Here is a 19,375-nt window from a genome sequence, read left to right on the forward strand (position 1 = left end):
AACCTACAGTACACAGCACTTGACGAAACAAAACAATTGTACTGTACTGTACTAACCGCACTGGAAATAATCAACGAAGTGTTTACAGGATAAACCTATTAGCTCAACTGAGGACAACACAGGAAAATGTAAACAAATAGATACACCAAAATAACGCAAGAGTCGTGGGAGACTAGTGCGTGCAACTGCGCGTCTGCAAGCCGTGGTAAATAAATTTCGATATTGGCTTCCGGGAAGTGGCCGGATAAACCGAGGTGCGGTAAAACCGAGGCCGGATATGAGGGGTTCTACTGTATTACGTGTAAAACATAATGTAGACAAAATGTTTACTATTATATATAAAATAATAGTGACAAACATTTCTTAAGAATAAAAGCAGTTCATATCAATGTTTATTTTGTGTAGAAGTTTTGTATAGAAAATGATTTTAAAAAACTTGCAAAGAACTGGAAACACAGGGACTATTTTTGGCATTAAAACATTTCACAGACGTAGGCCCAGGACAAGCTCATTTGAATAGTGAAGTTTTCCACAGTTTGTGATACAAAATAATATAAGGCAGGTTTGGAAATATGGGAGCAAGGAGGGTAGAATGATTTCAATGTATTGCTAAGCAATAATAGCATATTGATTCCAACATTTTATTTCATCAGGATACAATAGAAAATATATTTAAACTTTTCACAAATGTGGTGAAGTCATTAAGTTGTTCTACAGGGTTAGGGGTCAGATACGATATCACGCTATGCTACAGAATACATCTCAAATGCTAGCTACAACCCCTATGGAAAGATGATCTACACAGTGTCTTGGTACCATTATGTATATATACAGTCAAAGGAAGTTTCAAATTATTCTCTTGGGTTTAAAAAAATACCAAATATTTTATCAACCCATCAAGGGATTTTAAATGTAACTATTTACACTTACCGAATACAGGAATGGATTCCTTTTACAGCTGCAAAAAGTTATAAGACAAAAGCTAATTTTGATATTGCACCGTTTCATTTTGAAAATTTGAGTCCCGTATTTCGCTAAGTTGCACAGTGACGACAAAACGTTATAACCGTTTGCAGCTGGTACATTATTTGTGCAAGAAGAGGCGAAAAAGCAGCTATCCACATATAGCGAGCTTATTTTATACAGGGCATCACAATATCAGCTGAATGAGGTGAGTTGACTCACGCACACACACTCACATGCACACTCAGTATTAAAATATATTGTAGGGTCACGTTGTTCCCACCACTGTACAAAACTAACCTACAATGTACGGCTTAGATAGACAACAAAACTTTCAATAAAAATATTCAGTAGCAAACAGCTCTATAGCGTTTCAACAGAAGTCGAGCGAAATAAACGTTAGGTACTCTTTTATTTCATGTACAAAGGGCCGACCATCGTTCTAGTTAGTCATCTCTTAAATTTACAAGGAAGACATAAATCGAAAAACGCATAGCAAAAGAATATATACAATCCCCAACGAGTTAAGTAACAATAGGTTGATGGTGGCACAATGAAGACTAAAAGCGAAGCTCACAAAACCACATCGACCGTGTAAGCCTTCACATTGAAATTTTATTGTCATTTTGTAATGTTACTAGAAACGATAGAGTAGAGTATAGGCGTGTGAGACGTTGCGTTGTAAGTACAGGAGCGTGTCAGCAGAGTCAGGTGTCTTGTGTCAATTTTGATTTTCTTATACATAATGAGGAAGAGCCATTAATAAGAAAAGTTAATAAAGTAACTAAATATAATTGCTTTATAAGTTGTTAATACAAAAAGTAGATTTATACATAGAGATCTGCAGAGAAACAATAAACACTGATTTCACACATTCCAGATAACAAGAAAACTAATCTGAGAAAGTCTATGTAATGAGCTTTTAGCTCAGTATTTGGATCACTTTCTGTGACAGTTTTATTTTTAGTAATTTTTAATCATGGTTAAACTTCAACAGTATTTCAGTCACTGCCCCTGACTATTCTAAATTCATGTTAACCAAGTGGGAACTTATAATGGAGAAAAATTTAATTAAAAGTTATACCTTTAATTTAATAAACTGCATGTTTTCATGAATTATCATGAGACTGAGGTTGGCTTGTGCGCACACAGGACTCAGATAATCTGTCAGTATTTTAGCTGTTTAAATACATACAACCTCTATAGAAATAAAAAATTATAAATTTAAGTAACTTTAATAATTAAGTGATCGTGGGTTTAGTTCTTGATGGAAGAAGGAAATACTAAAATGTAATAAATAGCCAAACTGTTGGAATTATTTTCACAAAAACAAACAAAAAACTTACAAAACTAATCATCCATCAGATTTTGAACTTAACTTTCATCACACAAAGAATTAATGTGTACTATCAAAACAGACTAAACATGAAAGAAATATCAGAAATCATATCCTGACGCATACAGAGAGATTTTACTAAATACTGACCACATTTTGCTTTACAACGTCACAAGTTTTCTCTTTAACCCCAATCATACAACTTTTCTAAATTAAAATCCAATAGTAATTTTAAAATAATGTTTATTTAATTAGCCTCCCTTCCACCATTATTGCAGATCTCTACTTTTACGAACAGATATGTTGTTATAATTAGATAAGAAAACACAAGAAATAAAAGACTCAATGAAGAGTTTCAAACAATTTGATGAAATTATTACTTTACTTATTGAGATAGAATATGTAAGTTGCACAGTAGTCCAAGTAAATAACCTCAAAACATTAAGCAGATTGAATTCAACTTTGGTTTAAAATGTAAGAGAATATACCAGTACAACATTTTATAGTATTCTTAAAAACCAAACAATTAGCAACCAATAGTACACAACTATAACTAATAAGTTATATTCATAATTATAACTCTTACTTCTTAAACGTATCTACTAAAGTATAAAGCAAAAAATGATAAGTTACAGAAATCTCAAACCAAAGTTAAACCTCAATCATACTTGAATCATCCTCACTGAGATTCCTTTGGAGTTCAGATCGTTCCAACCGGATTCGTTTCTAAAACAAACCACACAGGAATCCTAAAGCAACCATAAAAAAACTACAAGGAAGTCCATGCACTGAGCATTTGTCTTAGGCCACCGAAGAGTTGACCAGCCTACCGGCCTCAAGACAAAGTAAATTAGCCTACAGTTAAATACAATGTAATAGAACATCAGAAAGTCCATAGCAAATACTGTAGTATATACATTTACATAAAACATTAACCACTTGTTTTTATATATATATTACATAAATTAAAAGAATAATGCTTCTATACATCGCTACAATAACAATAAAAAAGGTACAACAAATGCAACAGCATTCAACAAACAATATATTCTGCATCTAACAATACAATAACAATCATGATGGAGGTATCACAATGTGTAAGTACAGCCAAGTCACATATATACATAGATACACCGTCGAGATACTGTACGGTAAGCAGTTGTTTCGTAACAGGACATTCCATGGCATTTTATTGTTGATCCAACCATTACAAATATGAGATTATCACTATCTTCAAGTTACATCAGAAGAAAATTAGGCTAAAAAAAATCACACCTCCAAAAGCCCAAGCACAGCTTTATAATGAATAATGAAAATAATAGTTGTAGAATAACTAAGAAACTAACTTTTACTTTAAAGTAAAGATCTTTATTGTACAGACTCTCATCTGTGGGGGTTCTTAGTTCATTACAAAAAATATAGGTACATAGCAATCTAAAAAAAAACTTAATTTAAAAACTTCATCACTAATTTTTTTTAGTTTAACTGAAATATTAAGTACAAAATTGCCAATTTGATGAGAAAGAGCGCTTATTACACCGGAAAACAGGACCTGCCTTTTAGGTACGACTGGGAAACATTACACAAAGATGGAACCAAAGTACACAACTTATGGAAACTGAATGATGCTGACAATATTGTTCTGGAAACTAAGACAGTAACAATAGTGTCTGGAATCTTGGGGAGTGAATAGGAACTAATAGTACATTAGTAGAAGAAATTAATAATATTTTAACTAGATCCAGTGGCGTGCGGTGGTCGTTTAATTGGGTGAAGCAGAGGTACTGTCAGAGAGAGGGTCTGGGGGTACACCCCCCCTCCCCCGGAGAAAAAATGTCCACATTTTTAGGTTAAAGGCATGCATTTCTATACACATTTAAATGCAGTTAAAGTGTAAGAAAACTTAGACATGTCACGTGTTTAGTACATCTTATGATAAGTTTATATGAAAAGTAGAAAGAATTTAATAAAAAACCTTTTTATGAATAATTTTAAATTTATGATAACATTGCTTTTCAGTAAAGTGTGAGTTATTATATCTGCATACTTTTCAATGTAATAAGATAGGCAAGTTTAGAAATTCATAGTTCAACTTTTATGCAAATTTATACAAACAAATAGGTTTTAAATCAGACTTATTTTTAATGAATAAGTATAGATTTATTTTTATGAATTATAATAACATTGATTGTGATTTCACATTTAAGTTACATGATGTGATTAACCTAAAAATTCTTATATAGTACAGTTGAAAAGTTGTATTTGTACAAGAAAATATCAAGGACAAATTTACAAATGTTAAACATTAACATTGTAACTCAATCAATAATAGGTTACTTAAAGCAAACACTCAGAGTTATTTACCACTTTGTCAAAAAACTTTCCTTTGATTTTATCTCGCGAGCAATTCATACTCAATGGATATGAGGCCTAAGTGAGAGAGTCTCTGTTTGATGTCAGTGGCATTTTTCGAATAATTCTTTATGCTTCTCAGTGTAGGAAAGGACCATTCGACATAGGCCATAGTCACATAAATCATGTAAATAAAGCTCAACAATAAATTAATTTGAGGAAAAGCTAATCTGAGCATAAAGTTGGATTCAAATAATTTGCACAAATCTTTCAGCGGATTTCCTTTAAACTCTTCACTGGAGTAGAACAACAATAGTTTATTTTAACCGAACACGGTCGAAAAATTTGCCATATATATCCAACAAGCTTTTGAAAGCTGTTTCCGGAAATGCATCTTCATGCTATGAAAACATTTCTGTTGCAAGTAGTTGTAAAAAGTCCAACTTCGCGTAGTCTTCCTAGCGTGAATGGAAATGTCGATCTATATTGTCAAAGATTTCATGGTACACTCTTCTGTAGTTGGTTTGCCTCCTCCCTCTTTGTAGGTGGTCCAACCTCCAATAATTTTTCATAATTTTTTTCATAGTCACCACAAATTTAGACAATGCTTTGATGAGTACTGTTAAATTTTCTTCCTACAAGCCACTATATCACTGGTGTTGTAAAACATCAAAAATAACACCAGTGAGAGCAAAAGTTTGTCAAATACACAGAGAAAAATAGCAAATTGAAAGTATTCCAGTACCGATAAAAACCCATTCACTTAAACCAAGATGTTAGCCTTAATTTCTTCTAAATGTTTGAGCATTGCATTGAAAACCTCACAAAGTTAAACTCTATTCTTATACAATGTGTTAACCAGCCTTGACGAGTAGTTTCAGTGTAGAGCATACATTAGGCAATCTCCTTTTCACAAATTCATCTAAAAACGCAGCACGTCTTGGCGATCTTGAAAAAGTGCTGCAACTCCATTAAGTGTACTGAAAAATATTTTGCACTCGAGAATCTCACTAACACGTGCATTCTTCAATGCTTACTTTATTGATAACAGAAGAAATTACCCCACAGCTTCACTCAAATTATTTTGAATGTGATTTGAAAGTCCTCTAAAAACAGTAGCTTTTTTTTAGGTGTTCTGCTAAAAGGGGATCATAACTGGTAGTTAGTTTACATGTCCTAATAACAGCGACACAGACAACATTATGCAACATACGACACGGAAAAATGTGCGTGAGTGGTCTATAACATAACCTAGCCAGGACAGGGCGGGGCTGGCGGCCATGCTGTGAGTGGGTCACGCGTTAAACATTCGGCCCTTTAGCAAAACTCGGATGACACAAACGGCAGTAGTCGGGATCACTCGTATTTCTCCGTCAAAAGAAGCTAGCTTCCCTGGCCACTTGTTAACACCGACTACCGCTCCCGCTCCCTCCAGCCACCTAACCATGAACTCTATGCGTGTACAGCCTGTCTACCGAAGCGGTTGCATCCCAGCTTCACTACAGACACGGAACACGAGCGGAGGAACAATATCAAAGAATTGTGCTTTTAGAGCGTATCAGGCATATTTCTAGTAGTATTGTTAACAATTTTAGGTTCCTAATAAAAAAAAATTGTATAAACCTTATGAAGCAATCAATGCTTCATTAGCTTCATTCCACCGCATGCCACTGATTAAATCTATACATAAGAGCTTGTGTCGTATCAATTTATCTCAGTATTCGAAACCTTGAAAATTGTATGTGCGTACCACCTCATTATGAAAACATTACTCTGTCATTTCCATTTTCATATATTTAATAACTAGTACTAATTATTATTAGTCTATTATTAGTACTGTTCCAGTTGAGGATTATTTTTATTAGCTACACTGTTGTTGGCTTAGTATACTGTTAAATTTGTGAGGAAATATTCGTTAATCCCCAAGTTAAAGTACAATTTGGTCGTCTTTGTTTCACATAAGCGTTAAATCAGAAAACGATACGAAAGAACCACCACTGAAGTAAAGGTACAAATTTACTTGCACATGATCAAGGTGTTACATACATCAGTTCAATATTGAAATCTATTTGCTTATGATATATAAAATACTGTAAGATTTCTTGTTGAAACTATAAAAATATTAAAGCTTGGGGTAGTTAGCATAGTGATCATATCAACCTACATTAGAGTACGGAGGCACATTGTACAATACAAACTGCCTTGTTTCTTTTCTAGCCTAGGTTATAAATAAAACTCTTTTCTTAAATAGTAGTTAATATTGTATAAATTCAGGTCTGCAGAGTTCAGAGCTGGTACCACTTTTTGTCTTTGTATTTGAGCATGAGGTTGTGTGCAGTGTTCTGGAAGCTCTCGGCCTCTGTCATCATGCGCTCAGTGCGGTCTTCCAATTGGCCCAGCTTGACACCGCGCTCAACCATCATCTGGTGAGCGCGGGACACCTCGTTGCTGGCTGTGGACGCTCGCTGGCCTAACTCCTGGATCTGAGCTGATGGCCCAGGGATGTGCTTCGCCACACTGCGCGATGCTCGCCCACTCGATTCTCCAACTACGACCATCAGGATATTGTTAGCATGTAGCTATTGGACCTTGTTTGTGTTAATGAATATCCTAGTGACATGTTACACTTAGATTGATTTTTTATTAGTTAAACTGTTTTGTTAGGACACATGTTTATCTTACTTATTCTTACAGAGAACTTAGAGTTAATTTATAAATAAAAATACATTAATGGATAGAATAAATGTAAATGCCATACATATTTTTATTAACTAGCCAAAGTCCAACAGAGCTAGAAAGTAGAGTCTAATTAATTGTTGTTTAATGGTAATTTGGTCTAACCTTATTATGTTCAGTTTTCATTTGTTTGCTTTCACTTAAGTCCCAGGTATTATTGTTAAAAGTAATTTGTGTAAAAAATTTTCCTTATCCATTACTCTATTACAGAAACAAGTGAATAAAACAAAATTAGGACCTATGCTATTTTTAGACTTAGTATTCTTTATAACTACATGTAATTTAGTTAGTATTTTCTTCTTAACTAACTGTAAAGGTAACTGATCATTATACAAAAAAAGTTTACTAACATATTTTTGTACTGATATTAATGTTACTAAACTATTTTGTAAGTACTGATAAATTGCAAAAATATTTCCACAAATATTTAAAAATATGTTCAATTTTTACTTTACAATTACCATTGTCGATTTATTTTATTGTAATTAATTTAACCAATGGGGATGCAATAAGTATACAATAATCTGAAATTGGAATATGAAAATTTGATAGAATTTTTCCTTATAAGTTTATTCCAAAGATAAACTGTTAGCAAAAGATATAAAAATTACACTCCAATGAAAAATTAAGATTCTTAAATACAATCATAATTTAATAATACTTTCCATAAAAGGCAGAGTTACCCAATTTTGATGTAGTAATTTATCAATAATTAACTTTTTAACAAATATAATGGTACTCACATAATTCTTCTCTGTCCAGATTGCGTGTACCACCCCCGAACAGCCCCTGGAAGAAGCTCTGTTTAGGTGGTTCGGGCATGTCGTGTGGCAGGAACAGTTCACCCACCATCTCCACCAGACTGGAGCTAAGACATAACCAGACTTGTCCTGACAATATGTCTCGTACACAGAAACATGTGTGATATAATATTGCAGTTCAGAATATAAAAAATGCCTTCAACTGATCCGGAATGCTGCACTAGTGAAGACAGTAACAGGCAGGTTTAAGGTAGTGGAAACAAATTTTTGGTTGGGAAAACACGTTTTATTTTAAATTCATAGCTCTAACTTACCTGAAGACAGAAAAGTGAACAATTTTCAGGTATTTAAAGTAGGAAGTGTAGGCAATTTTGTAATAAGGCCCCCCCCAAAAACCCCTTACGATACAAATAAGAAATTTTGGCAGTATATTCACAAGTTAAAGCTTCAGAGAGGAAAATGAGTTTTATTCATTTATGACTTAAGGTGAATATATATATATATATATATATATATATATATATATATATATATATATATATATATATTGTAGGAAGTGTAATTTTAGAAGGTATAATCTATTTAAATAATTTTTTGTACGTAAATTGAATTGACATACAATAGACAATAGACAATAAGCTTTATTGTCTTTGAGATTAGAATGGTGTCATTACATAGGTATACAAATAATATAAAATTGTATTAATTCAGGTCGGTTGAAAAGGTGTTGATACATATTTTTCAACCATTTTTCTTTACCTGATTATATAAGTTGGCCCTAAATTCTGCTGATAATACCTACTGCTACTAAAAGAATGATTACAAACAAATTTTATATTTTTCTTGTCTTCAAAATCGTGACTTAAGGGTTGTGACCAAAATTTTCTTAGTTTTTAATGTTTCACTTTAAAAATACAGTGTTGTTAAAAAGTTATTTATTGAAGTCAAAATATCATGAAAACTGCACAAAACAATTTGTTACATTAACAGGTTTTAATGTATGCAGCAAAATTGTAATATGCACTACAGTAGAAAATTTTGTCTATGACAAATCTCCACAAGAAAAGAATAACAAGGATTATGGTGAGGGTAGTCAAGCGAACGTAGCGAGCAGGGCAACGGAAGGTCAGATTTCCAAAGTGATCACTGCAACGTAACATTTAAAAATGGTTTAGCGATAGCCAACCAACCAAGAAAGACAAAACACAACCTGATCATTAACTATAAACATCCTCTTTCCATTTTTGCAACAATCAGTTGTTAAACAATGACTTAGCTTTCAGTTTGTTAACTAATGCAAACAAAAATACCAACTGTATTGTTTTGCACCATTCTTTAATATCACATGAATATTTTAAGAGTATTGGTGCTCATATTAAACATAGTGAATATTACAATGTTTGTAATGTGTAAAATGACTTGTTGAAATAACAAATTGTTATATGTAGTTTTCATGATTTTCTTATTTCGTCAGCAAATCAATTAACCTTATTTTTGCACCATTCTTTTCTAACAACCTTATACGTATATATTATTGGATATCGTAATATTTCCAGTGATAAACGAAACCTTACCAAAACTCTGCGGAGACAGTGAACTTTTGGACCTCCGATGGAGAGCTGAGGAACAGCCCGTGGCCTCGGTTGCTAAAGCAGAACGTGCGAGCGATCCTGCAATAGCACAAGAGTCAGCCATAGTACATCCTGGCCTGCCCCCACTTCTGAGGGACAGTGCTGAAGTGAATAGAGAACAAATGTATTGAGTCCAAATAAGATTTTGACAAGAAAACAAATTGATTATAAAATTCTGAATGCTTTATGCAGTAGAAAATAATTTTCTGAATAAAATAATAATGACTGGCTTATTCCCACATCAAAATTCAAGATGGGAAAAGAAAATAATTATGGTTATAATTTTAATGTGCACTAGATTTGAAATATTTTCTACTTCATTTACTTCATGATGTTTTGAAAACGAATGAATTAATTTAGTTAATGCTAATATTGTAATTTGTTAATGCTAATGTCGATAAAAGTAAATAAATAAACTTTCATCTTTATATATATTTTAGACTCACTTAGAATTGCCATTACCAAAATAATGCAACTTTCTTTGGGTAAAATTCAGTTTCAAGAATCATATTCATATTCCTTATTCACAGTGGTGTACCCAGAATTAAATTGAGAGTTGAGACAAGGAATAACTTCTACCTGGTTCACGATCCCTGTCGCAACCACCGCCCAGTCACCTTGTTAGTAGTAAATGCTTCCTTCACTCTCCAAGTAGATAAATAATTATTTATTACAGAACAATAACATTCTTTAAATAGTCAGAGCCTATTGGACTACTGTGACATATTTAACAACCTCAATAAATCATGCAACTGTTTAGAAAACTTAATGAAAATTACAAAATGATAACGTAAAGGAATTGTACTAACTAAACAGTACAGTTTAAAATGAGTATCTTTATATATTTATTAATTACCTTTTTAACGTTCAATATAATCCTTGAAATATTTGGTTAGTGTGAAATATTTAGTCCATCAAATTTAATATTAATCTATAGAAACCTTAAACAAACTCATGAGATAATACACAGATCCAAGGTAGCAATGGTGAAGCAATTATGAGACATTTAACCAAGTATGTCATCAACATAATTGATTTATTTTTTTAACTTAGGGCTCCATTATTTTGATTATTAGTGAAATTAAATTTTACCATATTGTTACAAACACTGAAATTTTAATGAAATATCTGTGTTATTGACCAAACAGAGTCATTGTTCCTAAAATGAACATATATGACCATATAAGCCAATAATATGAACCAACAGAAATGGGTTCTTCTTAAAAAATGAGATACTCTTCTTAGTATTTGTTGAAATAATTTTAATGTTGTGTAATAAAATTCATTTATCCAACAGGAATACTTGAAGTATTTTATTAATGAAATGACTGGTTTGGGACAGAGATGTGTGGTGCCTGGGAGGAATGAGGTTATTCAAATGAATGTTTGGAAAAAGTTATATTTTAAAGGAATTCTATTTCAATTTATTTATTTTTTATTTATATTTTAAGTTAGATACTCTGGTGTAAAATTAAAATGTTCCTTTTGTATTAAAGTGATAAAATTTCAATCTAAAAAAATTAAAAGTGTAGTCAAGTAATAATAAGTCTCATTATTGGTTTTGGAGAACTGTATTGAGTTAAATAATCCAATACACTTACGCTACATGGCATGTTTATAATTAATGTTAATTTTTTAAATTTATGTCCCCTTTTAGAGCAATAAAATTTAAGTAGTAGGCATAGTATGCCTTTGTCTCATTACCAGATAAAGTTCAACTTTCCAACCTCTTTGCTTACACCATTTTCAATTTTATAGGAATGCCTTGATGTACAAGTGCATATCCAGTGAAGCTCTTTATCATCCTAGATCTCACCCATGATTTTATTCATCTTAAAATTGTCATCAATACTTCCATTTTCAGATATTTGCCTGATAGTAAAATATTGAAACTGTACAAACTCACAGTAGCTTTAGGAAGCTCAAAGAATCCACTGTTTCACAATTGTCGTGTTTGTACATGACACAGCCCGGCTCGGGTGTGAAGTGTGCAAAAAATCAGTGGTTTTATATAAATTTTATTTGGTTTTGCACATTTTGAATGTTATTTATGTTTCAATTTCTCCACAAATTTCATTAACTATGCTTTCACTAATGTAAGATCGGGCAATGATAATCTTTGTTTTTGCCCAAAATAAGGTAATGTAAGAAACTTTTCATTTGGTACATTTGAAAGTGATTCTTCAACTATCAGCCCTTGAACCCAGCATGGCATAATTATTTCTGTTAATCTGCAATTGTATAATAATTTAATGACAAATGATTTTCAAAATTTGTGTCTTTTCGTGATAGCTTTGTGTAATTTTGCAGCTTTAGAGGCTCAAAACACATATTTTTTAAGAGGTTCGGATTTTTCCCCACTGGCCAAAGTTTGATAACAGAATATAACAGTGTATGTAAAAATTCCATGTTTCTTCTCAGAAGGAACTACTCAAGGATATTTTTCAAACTTCATCAAGATTATTTTTAACACGGCCAATGAAGGAACATATAAATGCATGAGTTTTGTACTGTATGTTCATATAAGTTTGTTGAAGATTCTAAGGGAAGTTGACACTGGTTTTTACAAACGGTTCTGAAAAATGCACCTGTGATTTGCATTTTGCTAATGGATTATCCATAAAATAACTGTCTGTTATGGCAATTCTTTCAAATTTCATCAATAGGCTTTACTTTGTTAACAAAATCATTGTCAACATTAAATTTCCGCTTTGGGTGCTTTCTGAAATAGATATCTAGAATTATGATAAAACAAGTTCTTGCATCAACCTAACTGTACATTTTTATCCCATATTTTGCAGGCTCTAAATGTTTTCATCATACTGCCAATAGTTATCTGCTTGTTCGTGTCAAAGGTACTTTGATAAATACTTTTCAAACACGCATCTGTTTGGCACAACATTTTCTTTAACTGCTTGGGCTACTCTTGTAGCACAATGTCAGTCAAACCTGATGGCTTACATAAGTGGTCAGTCACTTTCGGTTTACATTGTACTAACAAAGAATGAAATCTGATATTTAGTCCAGAAATGACGTATCTGTTCAAACAATAAAAAAATCCCTTAATTGGTTTTGGAGAACTACCTATGATAAAATATTTTTTCCAGAAATCCCCTGTATGGTAGCAAATGAGAACTCAGTACAGTCACCAAACATATTTTCACTGTTTGTGCCTATTTCAAGAGATGGTTTTGGTCTAGGCCTTGATTCACTAATCTCAACATATGTGGAGAAAGTACAAGTAATAACTTCTGCAGTAGAACAACGCGTACCAGTTACTGAAGGTATATCTTCATTTTGTGTCTGCAGTGAAATATTAAAATTCAATTTATTTTATCGACAGTAAAACCTCTCATCGTAAAAGGCAACTTCCATTTACCACTAATAACTTTCAAAATATTTATAAATAAACATTAAAAACCAATAATGATTTTACATCATAGAAGTGTGTGATATATATATGTGGATGGAAGAGCAAGGAATAATCAGTGCTGCCAACTAATAAACACTATTAAAGCAAAATTCCCTCACACTACACTAATACTAGGTATACACTGTTGATGTACTTCTATTGTACTTTTTAGCTTGAATGCAGTAACTACCTTTGGATCCACCACTGTGAATAGGGTTTCTTTAAAAAATTTACAATTTTTACAATTAAAAGAGAAAGTTTTCCAATTGTACTGTTATCTGTATGCACAGACAACTAAAATACACTGTACAATGCTGGAATTTAGTATGTTTTAATGTACTCTTCCATAAAAGAATGTTCAAAAATTTAATCAGGATAAAAATTAAAACTTTAATTATTTTAATTATATCAACCTTAAATAAAACACAACTAAGCATAAAGCACCAGTGAAGACGAAAGCAAACAGTAATAACCTCCGGAACACTAAACAAAATAAAATGTGGATACATTAATAACCTGAAACACACTGAAACCAAACACCCAGAATAAAAACACCTACAACTAAAACGATGGATGAAACTAAACACATCGGTAAACAACTAAATGATAAAAACTTACTGAACTGAAAGTTCTGCAACTATGAGAGAACACATAGTAATGAAACATATAATGAATATTTTCTAAAATGATGAAATAAGACAAATAGATAACACTCATATAGTTAACTTACTCTCCGAGACATTATACATTAAAGATAGAGTATATACAGATGGGGTGGGCCATGTGTCTGTGTGTGTAACACTGTAGTGTGTTATTGAACACCAACACTGACGCAGAGAAGGGCTGGGCTAGTCTATCCTCATGCTTCAGGGGGCATTCAGTGCAGAACAGTCCAGGTCTTTGGTGAAATTATCCAATCATTATTTAAATTTAATTATTATCTTTTTAATAATACGTTTAAATTAGTAAAATATTTTTTATACACACTAGTATCTAAAAATATAGGATTGAATTCAGCCTAACATATTTGGTCAACACAAAAAAGATTGGTTAAGTTTATAAAATAAGTTAATTTAAGATTTTTTTGTTTCATATTTTACTTTAACTCTTTGCAGACAGCAAACATATTGACAAATAGATTAATGGTTTTTGGCTTGTGACAATATTTTTTAGAAACATGTATTTCTGATACATTTTTATGTCAAACTTTGTATGTATTATGCTAATTTTATACCAAATAGTTTCCTTAACTTTTACGGCAAAAAAGGGATGCTGATACATACGACTGAAGTGTTACCAAAACACAAAGCAATCTTCCCTGAGAAATAATTAATTCGAATCATGTTCAAGAGTTTTTATTTATATTTTCTTAGTTTACCTTTAATAAATACGGTATTAAATAGTTTTAGATATAAAATAAATTGGTATGTTTTCGCTCTGATTCATAAACCGTCCGCCAAGGGTTAAATTTATACATATTTCATTTATTTACTCATAAACACATTAATTTGTAAAATTTCAGTGAATTCAAATAAGTTATATTATTTCTTGAAATACAAAAGTGTACAGGTTTAAAGACTTCATCTCATAAGAAACATAAATTAACTATTTAATGGATATCAGATGTGTGATAGTCTGGCTAAGCACATATATAGTTAGTAATATAGTTATATTTTATTTCATAAAATAATTTTAACTCTTAAATATCTTTAAAATGACTATAAGATATTTTATGTCGTGCTGTTAACATATGAACACTATTTTCAAGCAGTACATTTTTTTCAGTAGTATATTTAATAAAATGGTTTTATAGCATTTTTCCAATAGAGTTTAAGTTGCTTCTTTTATGCCAATTTATACATTGTTTATACTAGATTGAATTATTTACTTTTTCCTTTTAACGTTTTACATCTTAAATAGAATAAATTAAAGATCAATTCACAATTCAGTGTTTCAACGGGACAAGAACACAGTCATCATAAGAACCAATCATGGAAAGTTTGAGAAATCTGAAATGCAGTTGAAATAGTAAAGAAAGAGTGACACAGATTCCGAAAGAAACATTCCATATCTCCCTGAAACATGTCAGTTAAGGCATAAAATATTGCATGCTGTGAAAAGGGGAAATTTGCATTGAGTTCAGCTGCAGAACAAAATCTTCATATCAAAAGTATTCACCAAAAATACAATAGATCCTTGTAAACGTCTGATATAAAATTATTTGATTTATATAAAACAGCTCATAATATAGAGAGATTAAACCATGCAAAAAGGATTGGTCATTCTAATATTGATTTATGTTGCATTAGTTAGCGTTTTGTTAATTAATCAGGATAGATTTGATCTTGCCATTTACCGAAAATTACGCTTAGCTGTGGTTTCTGCAATATAGTTGCATGAATGGCTCTTAAGCATTATGGGATGCATGAGCATTGTATTGTGACTGCTCAGTATTAATTGAATCTAGTATATATGAAGCATAATACTTTCTTCTGAATCTTCAACTGCATTTATAAAATTAATCATTGAATGTTTATTTACTTTTTAATGACAGCAAAAATGATGTTAATTCATACAGGTTTGTTAGTCTATATTTATCCACTGCATTTTTAAGTGGCTGACATGCCAAATATTACCTACATCATAAATGTTGTGGTACACCTTTATAGGAACAATAATTTTATTGTTCAATAATGATTTTTTCACATGATTATTTCCCTGAAATAATTAATGAGCTAATACTACCTGAGGAGCATTTTAATAGTAGGCACATGAAAAATATATTATGGGTTCTGCCAAATTGAGTGTTTTAAATTTAATGAAAACATGTTTGGTGATTGAATTCTAAATCTCTGAATGCTAAAGAATCAGCCTGAGTATGTATTACACAGCATATTTTGGCATTTTTGCGACTAGCTTATTCATATCCATACATTTATTTTATCAATTATGTTATCACTAAAAATGAATTTTTTATAATTCAGAAATGGAAGGGAAGGATAATATTCAACCGTAGTTTTTTGTAAATGTATGTTTTCTGTTTTAATCTTTATGTATGTACTGACTGGATAGAGAGTTGAGTAGGGGCATTGCACGAAGACCAGCTTTCTGAAAACATGCTCAAACCATGCATATACAAAAGTTAAAAGTTTTACCCAGAAGAACTCTTTTCAACAAAATTATGAATTCAAGCATTAGAACATTTTAAGCTATCACTACGCGAATATTCACACTCTTCTGAAACAGTTTTAAATTCTGCCCATCAAATGTAAACTTCATCGAACCATGGTTATGCACACACATAAAATTGTTAAATTTCTGCAACATTTACATTTCATCAATATTTACAAAACCATTATTTAGAATGTAATTAACATATGACTGGCCTTTCTTACTGTTATATCTATTGTGGGGTAGAAAAATCGAGTCCCGCTTCTCTGTTGTACAAAGTCAATGATGTCTACACATGCACACTGTCAAATGTTGTGTTCAACGATAATTATTTCCACGCTCGATATGGAGCAGGTCACATTGATTTTGTTTTACCATTAGTTTACTGCATTTTATTATTATTTATAGAACTTTGATTTTTGGAATATTTGTCCTTATTTTTCAATAGAATAGTATTTGAACTGAATACTTTATTATTTAATAATTTGTGAACATAGCTTTAAAAGGGTTTGTATAAATTTAACGTTACAGTAAAATGATATTGTCTTCAATGCATATGACATTCAATTTAAGAATAAAATATCAATAACTAGCCAATTTACCAAAATTAGGCCAATAATTTTTGTTTAGTCTGTGATTACTACTATGCTTTATAATTTTGTTTAAACAAATGTTGTCGTTATAATTTGTAAAAAATAATATTTATATCTTCTAGTTTACTTTGAAGTAACCGATCGATTTTACATGATTGCGTAACGCTGAAATTTTTCTTACCATTCATAAATAAAACAACAGCACTATGAAAAACTTCAGCAATACAATACAACCAAACTACAACGCTATATCGGTTGGAACTAGTTATAAGCGATGTGTGTAAACCTTTGTGTAACATGACTCATTGTATTCGGTCATTTTGACAAAAGTTTAATAGTAGAGTATGTTTAGAAATAAAAAGAATTCTGTTTAAATTGCATTTATAACACGATTAGTTAGTTATTCATTTAACTATTAACTATAGTAGTAAATTAACTAATGACAATATATTTTAAGACCTAAATATGTCATTTACTCTAAAATTAAAATGATTAAATTGCATTTTAACCATGTAATGATATTTACATTAAATTACTAACTTTTAGATGAGAAAGTAACAAAGTTTGATAGTTGCAGAGTAACAAAAAGCTTTAGTTGCATTCGGTCAAACTGGTCAATGATGTGTTAAAATAATCCCATGATCGCTCTAACTTAAACTGGTTTACAAAATTCTACAGACCCTTTTTGGTATAAAGACAAAAAAAGTATAACTGGTGAAGCTGATTCGTCCACAACACATTGTATAAAAAACGAAAATGTCATGTGTTGGACGAAAAGACAGACGTGTGACTTACCACAGGTTAGAAGGATAACAGTATTTTTAATGAACAACAGTAATTCTAATTTAAAAATTAATTTTAAATAAAGAACACACTTATTAGGTCTACCATGAAAATAGACACTTTTTGACTTATATCATAAAATTGGATGATGTCAATGGTTTCTCGGATTTACAATGTACGAAAACAGACTCTTCAATCCTAATGTTACAAACTATTCTTGCTGAAGAATAATTCAGAACAAGCTGAAGCAAACACTCATGCAGCCACGGCAGCAAACAACAGGCAACAGGCACAAACACTAAGCAGCTCTTAACGGTCTAAGATGTTTGCAAAAACAAAAGTTGTATGCCATGAAATGTTGGTGTCTGTTGGGTAAAATGTTCCAACTAATCAAAATGAGTAAAAATAATTAAAATACTGTTGTTAAATAAATGTATTGTAAGATTTACTATTTATTCTGAGAACAAAAACATTGAAAAACAATGCAGATTTTTTAAAACGACTTTGTATTGAAATGATCGTTTGGGTGTGTGGTGTAATGAATGGTACGATAGCACAGTACCATGTCATGCCGTGTGTGTGTGTGGCCCACTTACTGGTCTGTGTCCTCATTCACAAACATCTGTTGGCCCCATATCGACAACATGGGATCTACAATTCCCTGTTTCCTCGTCTGAAAACTGACCACCACATTACATTCAGTAGCTGTGTAGGAAGGTGCACAGCATAGCACAGTCTAGTCTACACCCCTTCTCTTACCAGACAGATATCACTCATTATCGGTTATACTTCACACAAAAACCATTCTGTTTTACAGATTTCAAACAGTGGCGTAACTATAAGGGGTTGAGAATTCCCTAAAATAAAAATATCCATTTAACAGCAATCCAGTTTTTATAAAGCAGCTAAACGTTTTATTTTCAATAAGCATGTCAAATACATTCAAATTTAGATTTATTCCATACTCTCTCCCTCTTTCTGGTGTGGTATGCTTTTCAATCAGATTCACTCCTCCCCCCAGAGCCTAGGTAAACCACTTAATCCAGAGGACTTTTACCAAAATATATATATTAGCATAAAAGAAATATTTAACAAAATTATACGTGTAAGGATAATTGAAAAAAGCTAATTTAGTTGATAAACATTGATGCATGCCAAAACTTATAAATTAATATACTTATAATAACTCATTTAAGACATTTAAATGAGGTAAGCCGTATAGAACTTTGAATAATTTATTTGAATATTTTGAAGTATTATGAATTTATTTGTGTACTCTGGGTCCATTTTGGATGTCTGTTTAAAAATTGCAATTATACTCTTATAATTGAAATAAAGTTTTTGCAAATCTCTATGTAACTTAGCAAATTCACAAGAATTACACAGAATACAAATTAAAATACAGGTTCTAAACCATTGTATTTTTTGGTTCGTTGAAAACGGTTAATGTGATCTGTCTGGTAAAATCTGGAGCCATGTTGAGGTGTGAGAGGGGAGTGAGGTGAGTGGACAGGTGCGACATTCTTGGGTTAGTGATGTACATACATACAGGTGTCACAAGGCAGGGGGACCTCTAACTTGGGGCATTGAGTGCATGTTGTGCCAACTGCCTTATCGAAAGATAGATCAGAATTGTA

At 31.7% G+C, this 19,375-nt stretch overlaps 1 protein-coding gene across 9 annotated transcripts in view; it reads right to left on the reverse strand.

Annotated features, from left to right (window-relative positions):
• Positions 1-620: 620 nt before the first annotated feature.
• Positions 621-19,375, reverse strand: part of LOC124360103 (syntaxin-binding protein 5) — a 698,891-nt gene continuing 680,136 nt past the window's right edge. For 8 of the 9 annotated variants that reach the window (XM_046813426.1, XM_046813425.1, XM_046813422.1 and 5 more), the window contains exons 19-22: positions 18,335-18,418; positions 9,723-9,818; positions 8,131-8,255; positions 621-7,199 (exon numbers count right to left, since the gene is read on the reverse strand). In XM_046813426.1, coding sequence (XP_046669382.1) covers positions 6,937-7,199; positions 8,131-8,255; positions 9,723-9,818; positions 18,335-18,418 — 568 coding nt within the window. In that variant the 3' untranslated portion in view covers positions 621-6,936. The remainder of the gene's footprint in view (positions 7,200-8,130; positions 8,256-9,722; positions 9,819-18,334; positions 18,419-19,375) is intronic. The other variant, XM_046813420.1, reaches the window with a different exon arrangement.

The sequence above is a fragment of the Homalodisca vitripennis genome, chromosome 4 (genome assembly GCF_021130785.1).
Source record: "Homalodisca vitripennis isolate AUS2020 chromosome 4, UT_GWSS_2.1, whole genome shotgun sequence".
Taxonomy (NCBI): Eukaryota; Metazoa; Arthropoda; class Insecta; order Hemiptera; family Cicadellidae; genus Homalodisca; species Homalodisca vitripennis.